The sequence below is a fragment of the Pteropus medius genome, unplaced genomic scaffold (assembly GCF_902729225.1).
Source record: "Pteropus medius unplaced genomic scaffold, Ma_sr-lr_union100, whole genome shotgun sequence".
NCBI classification, from domain to species: Eukaryota; Metazoa; Chordata; class Mammalia; order Chiroptera; family Pteropodidae; genus Pteropus; species Pteropus medius.
In genome coordinates this window covers 17769467-17789500 of record NW_024349519.1, presented here as the reverse complement: position 1 = coordinate 17789500, position 20034 = coordinate 17769467, and the positions used below count along the sequence as shown (strand labels likewise).

At 35.4% G+C, this 20034-nt stretch overlaps 1 protein-coding gene across 2 annotated transcripts in view; it reads left to right on the top strand.

The window, feature by feature from the left end:
- LOC120618386 (uncharacterized) overlaps nucleotides 1-20034 on the top strand; it is a 192344-nt gene that overhangs the window by 29856 nt on the left and 142454 nt on the right. Inside the window, exon 4 of one of the 2 annotated variants that reach the window (XM_039882561.1) lies at nucleotides 8630-8723. In XM_039882561.1, coding sequence (XP_039738495.1) covers nucleotides 8675-8723 — 49 coding nt within the window. In that variant the 5' untranslated portion in view covers nucleotides 8630-8674. Of the gene's footprint in view, nucleotides 1-8594; nucleotides 8724-20034 lie in introns of both variants that reach the window. The other variant, XM_039882562.1, reaches the window with a different exon arrangement.

Genomic DNA, 20034 nt, shown 5'->3' with positions numbered 1-20034 from the left:
AGACACATCTGGAGATTATTGAATCTTCAAATATGCAAGGTGACTGGTGAATCAAGAGTTTGGCTGACAGATTTCAAATTTGAAATTATAATTTATTTAAAATGCTTTTTAAAAAACATTCTGTGCTGTTATTAGAATTCTTCTTGTGAGCAATAAAGTAAATTATATTACAGATGCTTTTTATTGCCTTCAAAAGAGAAGCATTATTTCATTTTTTTTTGTCAGAGAGAGATGATAACATTTGAAATTTATTTGGGAAGAAGAAAAAAAGGTATATCACAACTCTTCTCTAAAGCTTTCAAAGTATACATGCCTTCTCTTCAAAAGAGGCAAAATGTCATACATAATAAAATTTTCTGATTTCATGAAATGAACTCATATAAATCGACACTAGGATATTCATTAAGAGCAAGAGTTTCTGTTTTGTTCACTCTAGTCCCTGTATCTGGAACAGGACCTGGCACATAATAGATGCCTAGTAAATATTTCATATATGATTGACCAAATAAATAATTGACTGAACAGATAATTATATGTATATGTAATTCTAGAACTCTAATTTTACTGAAAGTCTGCAAATTCTGCAAATCCTGCTCTCTGACCTGAGTGAATCAACATAATCGGTTTGGGCATTTGATGTATTTAATGTGCTATTCATAATAATGCTCAGAGCTAGTACTTAATGTTTTACGTTGGCTACTCATTACAGCAAGAGAAAATGACTTATTTTATTCCACTTTTCCTTAAGATTAGTACTTTAAAAATACCATAGAGAAAAATAATATTAGTGTCAGGCATTGAAGGGTATCAGGAAAAGATTGGTAACCAAATTGATAGAATCAGAAGGGCACTGTGTCACTGGGAAGAGATTTGCTACATCAGCAGAGAGAAGGTGATGCTTCACTAATCACACCCCTAAGAATTTATTGCTGCAATTTATATATTCTCATTATTCACATTTTGGATTTTAGCCTATGACTCTTAACGCACTCTTCTTTGGTTATAATTAGATATGGTGTCAGCACCGTTGCTGGGAATAGCATTGGGGAAATTAACATCATTTTATTAAAAGCTTCCAGTATTATTAAAATTAATGGTCCACTTGAAAGATTACTCTGAAGTTTTCTATAAAGCTTTTGTTTTGTTTTATTTAAAGTCATGTGGAGTAATCATCACTACCAGTTCCAAAGAATCATAACTCTTTCATAGACAAACCTGAATTCTAAGCATTAGCATTCAGCTCATTAAGCATCTTGGGAATGGAAATATAATCTTTGTTTTTAGTCAGTTGGGGACTTAGAGTTACACAATAGGACTGAATGGACTATTTTTAAAAAGCAGCTTACCAAATTGATTTTAAAGGAAACCCAATAGAATTGTGGTACATCTCTGATTAAATTATTATAATTATATTTCTGGTCCAATATTTAAGAGACTGTTTTTGAATTGTTAAATGATTGGGATCTTTCTTTAGTATTTCTTCTGTAAATATCTAGTTTTACTCTTTTACAGAGAGAATGTAGGTAGCATATTTTTGACACTTTAGAATTTATCTAGGTTTTTTGGCTATATACATAAATATTTTTTTAAGAGTCATGTTCATTAGTTAACTTTCTGTTCAGAAGCTTACAAAATTTGATATATATTAAATTCTGAATTTGTCATTCTAATTTCTTACATTTTTATATATATTTTATATAATTTGTTAAGGGATGAGAAATGCGTATGAAATTGTGCCTATGTCAAATTATCACTAAATACCAAGAATTTTTCTTCATGTATTTTGATACATTTTATGAGTTTTATCTTTTATTTTTTTAATGATTCTCCTTCACCTATGTTAAAAATACTACTATGTTAAAAATACTACAAATATTCTACTTTGTTCAAATTAATATGGCTATTAACCTTATTTTTCTTCCTGCTACCTAATGCACTGTTACCCTTTGTTTTACCTTTCCATGGTGGTGTGTTTTAGTTATATCTCTTTAATCAGAGATGATTTTACTTGGAGAACTGTGAAATGTCCCTTCCACCTCCCCTCAAGCCGAATGAGGGAATTTAAGGGAGCCCCTTAAAGAGGTTGCCTTGTGTGCTGGGTGTGGGGTACAGAGATTGCTGCTAGAAAAGCCAAAGGCTGAGTCTGAAGCCACTTTGCAAAAATGATAGGCTCTTGAGAGAGTGGATTGGGCCTCAGAAAATCAGGATGAAGTCATGAATGTCCAGGCAGAGAAGATCTAACTTGTGTTATAAGAGAAACTGCAAGTGACAGAATTTCATACCTAGTACAGACACACTCCTAAGAAAGAATCAGCCTTAAATCCCTGCCAAATTCTCAGGAAACCAGTGCTAGATTTTATTGGTACCTGTGAGAATATTCTTGGATTCTGTCTAATATACCTCCCAGAACATGGCATAGGGAATGCAGTTAGCATTAATATGATGGCTAGGTGGAGGGCCAGGGGAGGGAGGAAGCAATTTGGGAGTTCATTTTATGAACTATATAGATGTCTAACTAACGTCCTGTATACTTGAAACTAATAAAATAAATAAATTAAAAAAAATAAATTCCTCCCTGAAACCTTGAAGATCTAGAGCCAGCCTGCTGACTAAGAGTGGAGCAGTGAAATAAAGAAGGTAACTGGAGCTCTCTACACACTGCAGGCTTCCAACCTATTCCTTAGCCTGAGCCAGGAGGAAAGAGTTTCAGATGAAGTTTGGAGTCTTGAGTACTGCTTGAGAATGATCATTTAAATACCAGATTAAACATTTTGTTACTAACAGTGACCAAAGAACATTATTTTCTGAGTGATCAGAAAAGTCATGGGATCTGCTTAGTTTTCATTGAAAGGGCACAGAGAAAGTTTCAGAGAAAAGCTTTAAATGACAATGAGAGAAAAGAAAAACTTTTCTGTTATATTCTCAGGGGAATCCTCAGCCCTCAGTGACATTATAATTTTCCCTCTAGATCACTGGTTCTCAAACGTTAGTGCTTCTCCGAACACCTGGGGAACTTGGGAGAGCAGGCTCACTGAAGAGGATAGGCCTGAACCTCTGGCTTTATACCAAATTCCAAGCTGATTCTATACCAATCAGTATTTGAGAACCACTGTCTTGAATATATTATAGTAGAAAAGTGGGTGAGGCCATGTCATGAGCTGCTTGCTAAACATAAATTAAATCAGAATCCCCTCTGAAAACTAACTGTAACACTAGTCATTCCTGTTTCTCAAGTTGCTGATTCTTCCTATCTATGTTTCAGCAACCTTATTTCCGTTTCTCACTCTTTTACACCCTGAAGAACTAATGTCTTTCTCACTATTCCATAATAATTTCACTTATTTTATATCTAAGTATCATAATTAGGGTGCTTCACATTCTATTACAATCCTGTGCATCATCAGGCCGTGTAATGAAGGACCCAGGAAACACTGGCTTGATACAGTGATGTCTTTATTAGAGAAGATTTCTCCCCATTTCTTTAGACACTTAACATTTTTATTTTTGCCTAACATTCTTTCATATAATTTATTTTGCAAAATCTATATATAGGACAATTAGGCTTTTTACTTGAACTTTTTATTTCAGCTAATCATTGTTTTAGAATGTATATTTGCTGTATTTATAGATGTATCAATAAATTGTGCATTAGTTTCCTGTGGTTATTGTAACAAATTATCACAAACTTGGTGGCTCAAAACAACAGAAATTTATTCTCTCACAGTTCTGGGGGCCAGAAGTCCGAAATCGGTTTCACTGGGTAAAAAAGGTGTTGGCAGGGCTGCCTCCCTCTAGAAGCTCTTGGGGAAAAATTTGTTCCTTTCCTCTTTCAGCTTCTGTGGCTGCCATCATTCCTTTATTCATGGCCGCATTCCACGCATCTTCAAATCTCAGTCTCTCTTCGTATCTTCACATTTTCTCTTCTGTGTGTCTGTCTCAGAATTCCCTTTGCCTTGCTCTTGCGAGGGCACCTGTGATTCCATTTAGGGCCCACCAGATAAATAAGGATAAGCTTTTCCACTCTAGAGCCTTAACTTAATCACATCTTTTGATACATAAGGTAACATTCACAGATTCTGGGAATTAGGAAGTAACTATATTGTCAGGGGCCATTTTCTCACCTACAACAATTGTATTGCTGTGATATTATAATGACTTCTATGTAATATTTTGCTGTGTAAATACACCAGTTTATTCATGTTGACAAGTATTGGGTTGTTTCCAGCTTTCTGCTCTTGCAAGTAGTGCTATTTTAAGATTCTTGTTCATGTTGCCCGTTGTAGTACACATGCATAAGTTTTTCTAGCATATGTGCATAGGAATAATATTGCCAGTCATAGTCACATGAATGTTCAAATTTTGGAGGCAAGGTCAAACTATTTTGCAGACTGGTTTCACTAATATACCTTTACAACAGCAATATATAAGAGATCTTGGGAATCTGCGCCCTTCCTAATACTTAAAAATATTGCCAAATTTTTAAAGTTTTGCAAATTTAATGGCTGTAAAATGGCATCTTGGTATAGCCACTATGGAAACAGTATGGAGGTTCCTCACTAACAATCGATCTACCATATGATCCAGCAATCCCTCTACTGGGTATTTACCCTAAATACTTGAAAACTCATATCCAAAATGTTTGCACACCAATTGATGTTCATAGCAGCATTATTCACAGTGGCCAGGACACGGAAGCAACCAAAGTGTCCTACGATAGATGATTGGCTAAAGAAGCTGTGGTACATATATACAATGGAATATTACTCTGCCATAAGAAGAGATGGAATAATGCCATTTCTGACAACATGGATGGACCTCGAGATAATCATACTAAGCGAAATAAACCAGACAGAAAAAGTTGAAAATCACATAATATCACTTATATGTAGGATATAAACCTAAAAGCAACAAATGAACAGTACTAATGAACAGAGACTCATGGACATGAACAATAGACTAGTGGTTACCAGAGCGGAGGGGAGAGAAGGGAGGTAGACGAGGTAAAGGGGGTCAGGTATGTGGTGACAGAAAGGAACCTAACCATGGTAGGTGAACACACAATGTAAATATATATATGCCTTACTGTTAAAGTGTGTGGCTGAAACTTATTGGATTTTGTTAACGAATGTCACCATAAAATAAATAAATAAATAAAATTTAAAAAATGGCACCATTATGGTCTTGCTTTGCCTTTCACTGATCACAAATAATATTAACTATTATACATTTATTATCCATATGAATTTTATCTTCAGTTAAATGTCTATGTCTTCTATACATTTTTTTCTATATGGTTTCCGCTCTTCTTAGTAATATTTTAGGAGTTTTAAAAGATATATTCTTTATTGGAATTTTTGTTATTGTAAATATGCAAATGTCCTCTTGATTATAGCTCTCCCCACTCCCCCGCTCTCCACTTTCCTTAAAGTGTTTTGGATGAACAAAATTTCTTAATTTTGATACATTAAAATTTACTTTTCTTTGTATTTGTTTTTTGCAAATTAAGTAGTCTTTTCCTAATGCAGAGTCTTAAATATTCATCTATATCTTCTCCTAGGAGTGTTATATTTTTGGTTTTGTATTTTCATTCCATTTAGAATTTTTAAAATTATTATGGCATGTAATAGGGATCAAATTAGATCTTTTTCCCTAGGCGATAACTTTTTTTCAGCTTTTATTCAACGGTTTCTTTTTTCTCACCTCTGCATATGCCAAATTTCCAAACTGGTGTAGTTCTATTTCTGGGTTTCTGTATTCTGTCTGTTGGTCAATTTTTCTGTAACTATTCCTACCACTGTCTTAATTATCATAGTTTTATTATAAGCCCTGATTATTAAAATTTTGTCTAAAATTGTTAAAATTTCTTTGAATTATTTTTTTAGGTTAAAAAATTCTTCATAATCTGATCTGCGAATGAAGTATCTTTTGCACACGACTATTTATTTTAAATACTTTTTAAATGTACATATATATATTTTTAAAAGGAGTGAAAATAATTCGGAAACCGGACGTTTATTAAATATTCTAATGCGGAAGAAATAAAGGTGTCTTTTTAGTATTGGCACCTTTGGGATTTTATTTCTAGAATCAGCATATTTTAAATTAAAGAGCCATAAGTTTCAGATTCTAGGTTAGCATTCATTTAGGATACTGGTCACTGCCTGTTTCTACAACTGTAAGATAGTCCTGATGCAGCTTATATCTCAAAGTGAATGTTTGGTAATAAAAATGACATATATAATATTTTAGTAATGTGCATTTATTTACTATTTGCATATGCTTGAGATTTTATTCTAGACAATTAAGCTTCAGCACATTAGAAACATTTACTTTTCCTTAGGAGTACATTAGAAGTAGTTTTTGATAAGTTGGTTTGTTCTGAAAAGATTTTCATAGTGAGAGGAAAATTGCTATAGCTTGATGACTGCACTTTTATAGATCCAGTGTTGCTTAAGAGGGGGCTAACTAGTTTGAGAATGGACAATAGTCCTCTTAGTGTAATAGTCGTCTAGCCTTCCCTAAATACTAGGGCAGCTTTATACAGAGTTTTTTTTGGACTTAATTGGCACTGGCTCTGAGATAAAACCTAGTTTTTGAAGTTTCAGGTGCTAAATGGAATTCTGATATGAACTATCATACCCTGACTTCATCCTTTGAATTTTCTCTGTTTCTCAGCATAAAGTTGAGACAGATATCATTAATAACCAGCTGAATCCCCACATCAGCATCTCAACTAACACATTAAGGACCATTTAGTAGAACAGAAAATTGGAAATTTCTGGAGCTTCCATCCCCACCAAAATAGTAGGACTATTGCAGTTCCCATTGACAAAGTGAATTTTACTCTCTGTCAGTTTCACTCAATCCAAGTTCAGAGTTTCAGATGGAAGCATCTATCTGGAGAAGCCTAGGTTCTATGGGAGTGGGAGGCAGGTAGAGGAGCGGGTTTTTGGTCTTTCCAGGTTCTATAATGGGAGATAGTTAAACAAAATGCATATAATGGGGGAATTGTCTAGATATACAAAAGTAGTTCAGATTCTAGGCAGCCAAAGAAATACAAGTATAATTTCCCCAAGATCACTGAGCTAAGCGAAAGAGCTGAATTCACTAACTTTCAATTTTTAATTCTTCAACACTGCCACCCTTATTAACTAAAACACCAATAGTAGATATTGTGTATGGTTAGGTAAATAATGATAATATTTTAGATTTATATTCTTTCTCAACAAACACTGAACTACTTTAAGACTTGTTTGTACTTCAAACCTTAGTAGTTTGAATAATTTTATTACCTCATTTAACAGATGACTAACCTGAGATAAGAGAAATTAAATGATTTCCCATGTCAGTTGGTAGATTTACTTTATTTGTTTTTCCTAACTCTGTTCCAACCCACTAGTGCCCATTACCCGCCCTCTGCAAAAAAAATAAATAAATAAAAAAATAAAAAAATAAAAAAGGATATGGCTAACAAACTAAACACATCGAATGTGAATGATATGTTTTCCTCTCTGAAACTTTCTGCATGATGCAGGGGTTAGTAACAGGAAAACTGAAATTTAAGCGATATAGAAAATAATGGGCTTGGTCAGACTGGACTGGGAGAGGATTACAGCTGAGTTAAATTATCATACTTTTAAATAATGCAAAGTCCAGCTTAAACGGAAAGGTACTCTAAAAACTTCTTGGCATATTTCCACTTTAATAATCCAACACCATCTGTGAAAATAAGTGAAAATTATAGGCCTCCACTAAATGGGTTATATGTTTCTTAGCAGACACCTGTTCAGAGCACTTAGGTATTAAGTCACTCAAGGATCTAAAGTACATCCATATCTATTGATTGAGCCTAGATATTGTATTTAAATGTCACAAAATACAGTGGCAGTTTAATTTAAGCTATTTGAATTTGAGATGATCAGAGGCAAAGTCTTAATTCATTTGTACAGAACATCCAACTTATAAAACGCTTTCACGATACAGCTGTACTGTGAAGCCCTGACTGCTACGAGAAAAGTGCAACTGTGTGATTATATATTATGGGCTAATAAGTCATGAAGTCAGGGAGGGCACGTCCATGCACTAGATTGTCAAGTCAGGCCTCTTTACAAGGTTGGGTGTTCTTGGCAGCCTTGCATAATGTGGTGGCCCTAGATTCATCACTAGAACTTAGAGGCTATGATGCTTAATCCAGAGTTTTCTATTTTATATTATATGCTTTTCAGGGCATAGAAAAGGATCCAGAATAAAGGTAAATATAAACTTGAATTTTAGTATAATTTAATTTGTATTGTAAAAATACACTGAGCTTTGAAAAACACATTTAGTGGTTCTAGGAGAAGCAGCAACAATTAAATAGAAGGGGACACTGATTGTAAGCAAAGACAGCCAAACTCTAGTGATACTTTCAAATTTAAAGAAAGCACCAGGAGAATGAATATTTCCCAAACTTGGGTTTTTGCATGTATGTCCTGGCACACTTACTAGGTGGTCAAGAACCTAGGAACAACTCAGCATTTCTTAAAAAGGCCATATGTTTTATAATAAAATTCAGTCTAAAATAAGAAATAATGTAACTCATTATGTTTCTTGAGTGTTCAGGGGCCTGGCTATGCCATTTATGTTCCAGAGGATATGGCTGTGGAGAAATGTGTGAAGAGAAATAGATGTAGACATGGCAGATGTAGCTGTTCTTCTCTTCAGTACAAGAGGAAAGGAAAGAGGTAAGTTGAGAAGCCCAGAAGAAACAAAAAAGTAGATGAAAGTTTGCTCTAGAAGTTCCCTTTTCACCTACCATACTGAGAGAAATGACTTTAAGCAAACCTGATAATGCTAGATATGTAAACATATCTTCCTTTTAGGTACTATATTTATAACTTGAGGCACTATGCTGGACATATTTTGGAGTAGGCATGTCAGCACACCTAAGCTTAATTAAAAAAAAAAAAAAAAAAGAGAGAGAGAAAATAGAAATGGTCCTTGGTCCTGGAAGATAATTGTCCTTCTCATTAATCAAATCTCATTCATGGTTTAGCAAAGAGAAGAGACAATAGAGGTAAATCTTTTAAAGCCGATAAATATTTGGAAATGGCTATTTTAAGATGTTTTATTCCAGTACAGTGTATCCCAACCTTTAATGTTTATAAGAATTGCCAGAAGTAGTGTAAAAAACATATAGATCCTTATGTTCCATCAGCAGAAATTCTTATTGAGTGGGTCTAGGGGAGCCCAGATATTTTAATTCTTAACAAAGTTCCAAGGGATTCTGAAGCAAATGGTCTTGAGTATGTGTGATGATCCCAGATCCACAAAGCGCAGTATTTCTGTTTTATTCAGTAGGTGCTAGGCTCTTAAGCATGTATGACACAGCTCTAGAGTCTAAAATTTAAGAATGAGGTGGAGAACTGGAAAAGAACAGCAAGGAGCTGAATAAAAATGTCTATCGGTATTGTGAAAGCTAATAGGAGGAGCATTTTTCTTTGAAAGGAAAGAAATGAATTACAAGAAACTAAAGCTTATGTTCTTTTGTCCTGGTGGATTGTGTTTCATATATTGTTTATCTTTTGAAATATCCCTTGATTATATCATTAGCAGTAGTGGTTGGTAGCTGGAGATTTTAGTGAATTGCTTGATCAGTTACAGAAACATAAAATTTTAGCTAAGGTAAACGTTCATCCAAAGATAGTATTTGAATGTGTCATTTCAATAGAATATATAAAGATGGGAGATATTTCTGTATTTCACCTTATAAGGCATATCTATTTCTGCTATAAATTTTTTGAGGAAAATCTTTCTTATTTTTAAAACTATTTGCTTATAGTTCATAAAACAAAAGAACTGCTTCTCAGAGAGTTGAAAACAGTAACTAAATATAAAGTTACTTCATATTTTTCTGAACATTAGCCATCAAAGAAGAGTTCTCAAGCTGGTAAGGCTGTGGACTTAAATTAATTGACTTAATCAGAACATTACTAAATAGGAAAAAAAATAACCAAATTAAAAAATACATAGAAAACTCTGTTATAATGTGACATTTTAATGGGAAAGAAAACAGGAAATATTTTAAAGAATATTGTTACATATAGCATTAAAATTGCTTCAAAAGGAGATTTCAAGGGATAGAATGTTATGATAGTGAAATAAATTTTAAAAAATCAAGTAGAACAAGGTCTAGTGTAATATGCTACAGGAGAAAGTGGAATGCATGTTAAAAGAAATCAAAATAAATATAAGAAGTTAGGCCACTAAAAGACAAAATGGATTATTGAGAATGACCTTCTAAGTATCTATAGATAGGTTAAGAATGGTCTCTGAAGATGGGAACCCATGAGGCAAATGGACCAAGCTGATTCTAAGAAGAGGCTTGGAAGAAGAGAAACATTGGTTATGGAATTATAGAGCTTGGAGGGATTTGAAAGATTAGTCAGATTCAGCCTGACACCTCTGCTTTAAGCTGACATGATTCTGCCACAGCATCACATAGAAGGGCCTCTCTGGTTCTGATTCACAGAATACATTTTTAATTATCTCCCTTGACCCATTTTTCTATAACTAGTACCTTGTCCTACACTATGTCCTGGTATTAAACTTCATTTTTTACTACTTTATTTTCACCTCTGCCTCATATTCTGGACTTGACAGTTACATTAAGGCTTTGGCTATGACCATGCTCTGCTCTCCAGTCCTCCTTGGTATCCGCATATCCTCACATCCTCAGCTCTTCACACCTCCCCTACTCCCATGTGCTTTTGTACTATGACCAAGTCTTATATGAGTTCAACCTATTAATTTGGAAGCTAAATAAATGAAGCCTTGCAGAAGTTATGTGGCTTACCAAAGTCATTCAGCTAGTCAGTAGACATTATCTTAGCCTGTTTACATTCATGCCAATTTTATTTCCACCTACGGTTCTCTTGTTAGTTCTAATATTTGGCAGATACATAAGTTTAAACTTCTAACAATTCTTTTTCTTCAGCTCACCCAGCAGCTATTTCTAGTGGTCGAAAAGGAGGCCAAGTAAGTCCCTGTGCTACACTCATCATGATTACAATGTGATCCGTTAAAAACCCAGTCTACCTTATTGTGACCCTCAAGGTAGTTTACGACATTGCTATTCAAAATATGGTCCATAGATCGCAGCATTATCATTACCTGGAGAAATGCTGAATCCCAGGCCTGCCCCATTCACTTTCATGAAAATCCATGTGTTCTTTATATTGATGAGAGGAAGGGATGACTGAAGACACAGGAACACAGTTGATCACATTGAATTTTGTTAGGAATTATATTAGAGCACTCATTTCCCCCCTACTCTTTTTTTTTTTTTAAATCACTTTATTATTACTTTTAATGACTTTATTTTTATAGCAGTTTTAGATTCACAGCAAAATTGAAAAGAAGGTACAGAAATTTAACATATTACCCCCTTCTCTCATGCATGCATAGCCTCCCCTACTATCAACATCCCCCATCAGAATGGTACATTTGTTATAATTGGTGAACACATCATTATTACCCAAAGTCCCTAGTTTACATTAGGGTTCATTCTTGATGTTATACATTCTATGGGTTTGGACAAGTATATAATGACATGTATCTATTATTATAGGATCATATGGAATACTTTCACTACTCTAGAAATTCTCTGTGCTCTGCCTATTCATCTTTCCTGTTTCTCCACCCCTGACAACCACTGATCTTTTCACTCTCTCCATAGTTTTGCTTTTTCCCGAATAATATATACAGCCTACCCTTGAGCAACATGGGTTTGAACTGCATGGATTCACTTATATGAAGATATTTTTCAATAAATAGTTAGCCCTTTGTGTCTGAGGGTTTTGCATCCATGGTTTCAACCAGCTTAGGATCAAAAACAGTATTTTTGCATTCCCAACCATAGATTCTCAACTGTGAACCAAAAACACTGTTTTCAATTAGTGGTTGGTTGGATCTGAGGATGCAAAGGGTCGACTGTAGAGTCAAAAGTTATACACAGGTTTTTGACTACAGGGGTCAGTGCCCATAACATCTGCATTTTCAGGGGTCAACTGTAATTGGATTCGTACAGTGTGTAACCTTTTCAGACTGGCTTCTTTCACTTAGTAATATGCATTTAAGTTTCCTCCATGTCTTTTTATAGCTTGATAACTTATTTTTAGTGCCGAATAATATTCTATCATCTGAATTTATTATAGTTTGTTTATCCATTTACCTACTAAAGGACATCTTGGTTGCTTCCAAATTTTGGTAATCACGAACAAAGCTGCAATAAACATCTATGCGCAGGTTTTTGTGCAAACATGTTTTCGGTTCTTTTGAATAAAAACCAAGCAGCATAATGGCTGGATTTAAGAGTAAGTGTAATTTTAATAAACTGTCAAATTGTCTTCTAAAGTGGCTGTACTATTTTGCATTTTCACCAGCAATGAATGAGAGTTCCTGTTGCTTCACTTTCTCACCAGCATTTGGTGTTGTCAGTGTTCTGAATTTTGGCCATTCTAATAGAGTGTAATGATATTGCATTATTGTTTTAATTTGTATTTCCCTGATGATGTAGGACATGGAATATCTTTTCATATGCTTATCTACCATTCATTTATTTTCTTTGGCGAGAAGTCCCGTTAAAGTTTTTGGCCCATTCTTAAATTGGATTGTTTGCTTTTTTATTGTTGAGTGTTGAGTTCTTTGTATATTTTGGGTAACAGTGCTTTATTAGATATGTCTTTTACAAATGTTTTCTCCCAGTCTGTGGATTGTCTTCTCATCCTCTCGACATTGTTTTTCACAGATGTTTTTAATTTTAATGAAGCCCAATTTATCAATTATTTTTTCACAGATTGTGTCTTCGGTGTTGTATCAAAAAGTTACTGTCATACTTAAGGTCATCTAGTTTTTCTCCTATATTTTAACAGTTTTATTTTACATTTTACATTTTACATTTTACATTTACCAGCAAAATTTTAAAAAATAATTTATTTTGTCATTTACAATACCCAAATACTTGTTGGCCTTTCTTGCATATGATTGATACAAAAGCTGCTGGAGTGAAATTTACACTCATTCTTCCTCTTTCTTTAGGTATTTCTTTCTGTGATTCATGCCATTGGATGATTTAAAGGCATCCTAACTCATTAAAGAGAACAGGTTTAAAACATGTTGAATATGTTACATATTTTAAAAGCCAGTGTCATGCTGGAGTGCATAAACAGACTTAGTGTAAACAATCTACAAAGCACAGCATTCCTGTTTTGTTCAGCAGTAGCTAGGCTCTTGGTAGTATGTGCTCCATAGCTCTGGAGTCTAAAATTTAAGACGGACGTGAGAACGTGAAGGGATAGCAAGCAACTGCATAAAAATGGCTGCCCATATTGTGAGGGCTGACAGAAATCGCTCGTTTCAGTTTTCTTCTACACCATATCGCATGTTTCACAAGGACAATTTAGATTTATAATTGGCTGTTGTCCTATAAAGCAGAATTGTCTTCTAAAATGGCTCTGTTTGTTTGGCATTTGAGAAAGCACACATTGCTGAGAAAGTATGAAGATTCCTAATTCAAGTCTGGCCATGCTAACTTGATATGTCTTTCTAGTTGCAGAGTAGAAATTACGGCATTCAGTCTCTGTTTAAGGTTGAGGGAAATTGGGTGTCTGCAGTAATAAAGGCAAAGGGGAAGACATGTACAGAACACCTTTGATATATACAGCCAAGATTTTGAAATTCTGGGCAGACTATAAAAAATGTAACTCTATATGTAATCCCAAAGATTGCATAAACAGAATATTTCTTTTTTATTACCATTTTCACATATTTTCCTCAAACTATAAATACTAAGAACATTTTCCTGGCTTCAAAGTTTATAAAATTAAATGTTCTGGATGCTTCAAGTATAAATTATCCTCTAATAGAATCCTAGAAGCCCAATTTAAATGCTCAGAATTCTATTCTGGGTTCTAGTAATAAAAAATATAAAGTTTCCAATGAACTTCAAAGATTGATAGTTTGTGTACTGGAGGTATAAGAGTCATTGCCTTTTATGCACAGGTTTAGCTTTCATTGGGTTTAGCTCATCTCTACAGTTTTGGAAAGAATGACTGGTTTCAGAGAAATGCTACTTGACTTATTAGGTTTCCCCAATTGAGGAAAAAAAACCATAGGTAGGATGAAATGGTGGAAGGATCGCCTGGAAACCAGAGGAATGAGAGTAGCTAGAGGAGAAACTTTCCTGTATGCGTTGGTAACTACTGATCCAATTGTTCCACTTTTGCAGTTTATAGCTATAGAGACTTCACGAGTGTATATTTGAGAAAATGTCATAGTGACAACTTAAGCCACATGTGCCTAAGTCTTCAGCAAGACCGTGCACTCAAAATCAAGCTTTGAGTGTACAAATTAACCAAAAATTTAAAATGAACTTTTGTTCTTAAAAAGTGCTCGGCCGGCAACAGATGACTTGGACCCAAGGCACTGCATGAGGGATGACTACAGAACATGTTTTGTTGTCAAGCTGGTGATTGCCTGATTCAGGTAGAAACGGACAAGCATTTCTAAGCCTCCAACTTGCTTTTCCATTGTACGTTTTCTGAATCAGATTACTTTATAATGCTAAATTCCAATCCTGAAAATAATAAATTACACTGGCTGCCCTGGAGGTAGACTTTAGGATATATTCACTCCAGTCAACGCCCCTACATTTCCTTTTTATTTTCTGTGCCTCACTATCTTTAACTGGACCATTGATAGTATCCGAATCGAGGTCTCAGTCACGAAGCTGGAAGAGTTAGTAATAGGAACCAGAAGAAAGATCTAGAGGAGGACCAAGGATCAGTAGAATGACAAGATTTTAAGGAGCGCAGACAATAGCAAACTGTCAGCATTTGGAAGATGTTTCCATGTTCATATGTGATAGGGTGATACAGAGTCCAGAGAGGGATAAATAGACATCAAGAAATCAACAGGTATGATGATGATAATAATACCATAGAACATTTACTTCTTTATGCTGTTAAATTCACAAATACTATCAGACTTCATTCATCTTGGCCACTCAGTAACATTTCATAACAATTCACTGAACTTTATAGAAGTTCTGGATGATACTTTGTATATCTTATTTACTATTCCCAAGAAGATTATGTCAGCCCCTGTTTTTATCTCCACTTTCCATATTGAAGAGACTGTGTCTCAGAGAAGTAAAGCAACTCTCCCTACATTATACTGCCAGGCCTGTCTGACTCTGGAATCCTAGATTTTAACCAGTGCACTTTGCTGTCCCTTTTAAACTGGGTTGAAAATGAAGAGATGGCAGAGGACCTATATAAGGATGAGACTAGACGTCTCCATGAAATCTGAGAGTAAGTTTAAAGGAGTAGTTGAGCAAGCAATCTATAAGCACAGAAGGTTGAGGTCAGATGCGAAGTGTTGATGATGACAAAAGAAAAGAGAGGGTTACTGAGATGAGAGGAGAGCATGGAGGAAGTGAAAGAGCATGTTACCGGATGCTTCTTTCAGGAGAATGGTGATTTCTCCTAGAATGGTGTTCTCAAAATGGGTTTACGGGGAAGATGAGCCATTGAAGTATGAAGCAAATGTTAGAATGTTAATCTAATACTAGGTATATAATATTTGCTATAAAATATTATTTTAGTAATGTTAAATATATGAATTGATTCTGGTTTCTTTACTTGGTTATACATGAGACAATCATATATAATGTACATTTCCCAATATATTCTGAAAGATGTAGAAAATTTACACATAGAGGGAGTTGACAGTTACCACAGTTTACCTGTGCCTGATGAAGTGGATTTATGGATTATGGTACCTGATCTTAACTGCACTAACCTCCTCCCAATTGGCAAGTGGTTTTAAAAGATACCCACAAAGGAACAATAGATTAAAAAAATTAATAATGCAAGAACAAGCAAAGAAGATAATGGCAGAGCTGCTGTTGTTTCCACTCCTAGCAGTAGAAGTGCTCGGTCAGCCACATTATAAAGTAAAATAAGGATCATTAATCATACCAACATATTCATACCACATTGCTCTCACTGAGAACACTAAAGTATTTGTACATTAAATGTGAAATGATATTAATTTATGTCATTTTATTTTCTCTTTAGGTTTAGAATTAAGCCGTGGCCTCTGAGGGAGGCCTGACAGATGTGGGATGGGATGGAACATCTCCCTTTGGAATGGGCAGTGACAGCCTTGGAGGCAGCTTTTAGGAGTCAGAATCCTTGGTCCAGCAAGTGGAGCAGGTGGTGGAAGTGGCCGGTGAGGAGCAAGCAGGCAGGATACGTAGCATTTCTCATATGAGAGGCTGAGGTTGTAGGCAGTGGTCTTTAAGCAGAATGGATGCTGTGGGTCTGTGCTTCACAGAAGGTCAGCAGCACATTGTATGTGGAGAATTGGAATTCTCCTTGTTGGGTGGGGCAAATTCTTTGTTTTCCCCTCTCATAGTCTTTAGTGAGTGGAAGGAATGTGTACTGGGTTGAATCATGTCCCCCTTTTCACCTGAAGATATGTTCAAATCCTGACCCCCAGTACCTGTGAATGTGACTTTATTTGAAAATAGGGTCTTTGCAGAGGTAATCAAGTTAAGATGAGTTAATGCATACTGAATTAGGGTGGACCTTAATCAAATGACTGGTATTCTTATAAGGAAAGGAAAATTTGAGGGTTTTTTTTTCAGCTTTATTGAGATATAATTGACATATAACATTGTGTAAGTTTGAGGTATACGAAGTGTTGATTTGATATACTGACATATTTCAGAATGATTTCCACCACAGCCATTAGCTAACACCTCAATTACGTCACATAATTTGTGTGTATGTGTGTGCGCGTGCGTGCGCGCTGAAAACATTTAAGATCTATTCTCTCGGCAACTTTCAAGTATATAATAAAGTATTAACTATAACTACCATGCTGTATATTATATCCACAGAACTTATTCATCTTATAGCTAGACCCTATGACCAACATCTACCCATTTTCTACAGCCATCAGCCCCTGGTAACCATCACTCTATTCACTGTTTCTATGAGTTAGGCTTTTCTTTTCTTTTCTTTTTAGATTCCACATATTAGTCATATTTGTCTTTCTATGACTGATTTCACTTAGCATAATGCCCTCAACTTCCATCCATGTTGTCTCAAGTGGCAGGATTTCAATAAGGGGAAAATTGGGACACAGACATAGACATATGAGGGAGAATACCACAGAAAACAGAGGCACAGATTAGAGTGATACATCTATGAGCCAAGGAACATCAAGGGTTGACAGTCGCCAGAAGCCAGGAGAGAAGTGTGGAACAAATTCTCTCAGAATCTCCAGAATTAACCAACCTGCTGATACACCTAGATTTTGGATTCTGGCCTTTACAACTATGAGAGAATAAATTTCTGTTGTTTAAAGCTACCTACTTTGTGGTAATTTCTTATGGCAGCCCTAGGAAATTAATATAGAACAGTAGAGATTAGCTCTCTATTTTAGGAGGAAGTTAATTGATTTGTCCAATTCACACCATTATTAAAAGACCAAATGGGGGCTGGCTATCTGAACGTGGGTATGTTAATTGGCTTCAATTTTATCTAGAAAAGTAATGGATTAGAACCTAGAAGCAATTTAAAGTTTTCTTAAACTTCTTTAAAAAGTATTGCTTAAATGTGCTTTTCTTCCCCTTTTCTTTTCTCCTTAATAAAACAAGTAGTTATTGTGTACTACTCTGTTTTGGGCAGGAGTTAAATTAACATAATTAGATCAGTATATTCTAGAGCAGCAGTCCCCAACCTTTTTGGCACCAGGGGACTGGTGCTCCTATGACTGTCTGTCTAATGCCAGATGATTTGAGGTGGAGCTTAGGCGATGATGCTAATGCTGGGGAGTGGCTGCAAATACATGATGCTTTGCTCACTAGCCCACCATTCACCTCCTGCTGTGCGGACCAGTTCCTAACAGGGCACGACCCATACTGATCTCCAGCCCAGGGCTGAGGACCCCTGTTCTAGAGCAGTGGTTCTCAAACCTTTGTGCACATCAGAATCACCTGGAGAGCTTGATAAGCACAGTACTCAGTCCCACCCTAGAGTTTCTAATTCAATAGGTGTAGGAATTTGCATTTGTAGCAAGTTGCCCCAGGTGATGCTGATGCTGCTGGTCTCCATACCACACTAGGAGAAGCACTGCTCTACTACATGTTTTCTAAGCATCTTTCTGATTGTGATTTTGACCTGGGGCACTGTGATGTTCTTCTGTGATAGTACAGTTGTTATAGGTAACAAGAAAAGCTTTATACAATTGCGGCTGCAGAGATGTTGGCAAATTGGGTGGGAGATGATGAGGGCATTATCTTCCGATTGCTTCTAGGGAGTCATCAGCTGAAAGTGAAGAGGGCAGGGAGGAGTTGGACCTTTGAAAATAGAGCAATAGATGCGAAACTGTCCCCTGGAGAAGGAGAGAAATCAACTGATGAGAAAATGTGGGATGTTTTCTGTTTCTGGGCAGTTGCGAAGGCTCATGGTTAGTTTAAATTGAGATGGATTAGCAGTGCAGCTGGTTTTTAGTCAACCATATTAGTCACTCATGTACAATCATGAAGCATGCAGAAATTTAACCTAACCAGAGTTGGGGTTTTGTCAGGTAAATGTGATGGAGGATGGATGTTAAAGAGTTGAGATTACACACAAGGAAATGACAATAGTGATGGGCCATGGGAAGTGAGGCCTGAGTAGGTAGTGAAAGGTGACCAAGATAATGGATTGCATTCAAAGTCGGGGTGAACAGTTGTTGGGATATTGGAAATACAGGAGGTGGTAGTTAGATGCTTAGACTGAGATTTTTGTAGGTGATAGAATCGTTTCAATAAATAAATCATTTAGTTGCATATGATGGCAAACCTAAGACTGGCTATATGGGTAAGTGTTAAATTTAATTTTGTCACTTATCAAGAAGTCCTCAAGTAAATAATGCAAAGCTCATGTTACTCACTCTTGCTATCCAGGACTAAGTTTATGTTTCTCTCCTCTCTTTGTCCTCTCTCTTTCTCTCTTCCTCATACCCCCGCCCCCCCACATCTCAATCTCTTTCCCTCTCCCTCTCTCCCTTTCTCTCTCATACTGTGACTGATGCAGTTTGTATTTTGTTTACACATTTATTTTATCAAGTTTAGGATTTGAAGGTCTGTGTTTGTGAGAGTGATTGAGCTACATGTTCCTTCTTTCTTGTAATATCTTTGTAACGTTTTGATTTAGCAATATTTAATAATATACTGACCTCATAAAAGAAGTTGAGAAATGTTTTTAATCCTGTTCTCTAGAAGGATTTGCGTAAGATCGGTATAATTCATTTTCTAAGTGCCTGGAAGAATTCTCTGGTGAAGCCATTTGGGTCTGGAGTTTTCTTTGTGTAAAGTTTTAAAATTAAGGATTCAAATTTTAAATAGATAAAACCATTCAGATTTTGTATTTGTTCTTGTGCTAATTTGAGTAAATTGTGTTTTTTCTAAAAATGTATTTATCAAATTTATTGTTCTGAAGTTATTTGTAGTATTTTAGTATAAGTTATGGTTCCTAGACCAGGAGCATCAGTATCACCTGGAAAATTGTAAGAAATGTAAATTCTCACCTTATTCCAGACTTCCTGAATCAGAAATTCTAGAGCAGAGGCTCACTAACCTGTTTTTTTTAAAAGCACTCCAGGTGATTCAGATGTATGCTAATGTTTGAGAGCCACTACAAGTTAAGCTTTTGTGGCATCCCGTGTATCTTTGGAATGTAGTCTTTCCAGTATCAGTTTATTCTAATTTTATTCTTTTCATTTTAATCTTTCACTATGATTTTTTCTTTGACATAAGAATTATTGCGGTGAGTTTTGCTTAACTTTTGAATATTTGTTTTATCTTTTTGTTTTGGTTTCTAACTTAATTTCACTATGGTTATAAAATGTATTTTGTATGATGTTAGCCTTTTGAAATCTGTCTTAACTATGACTCATTATACATTCATTTTCGATAAACATTTCACGTAAACTAGAAAA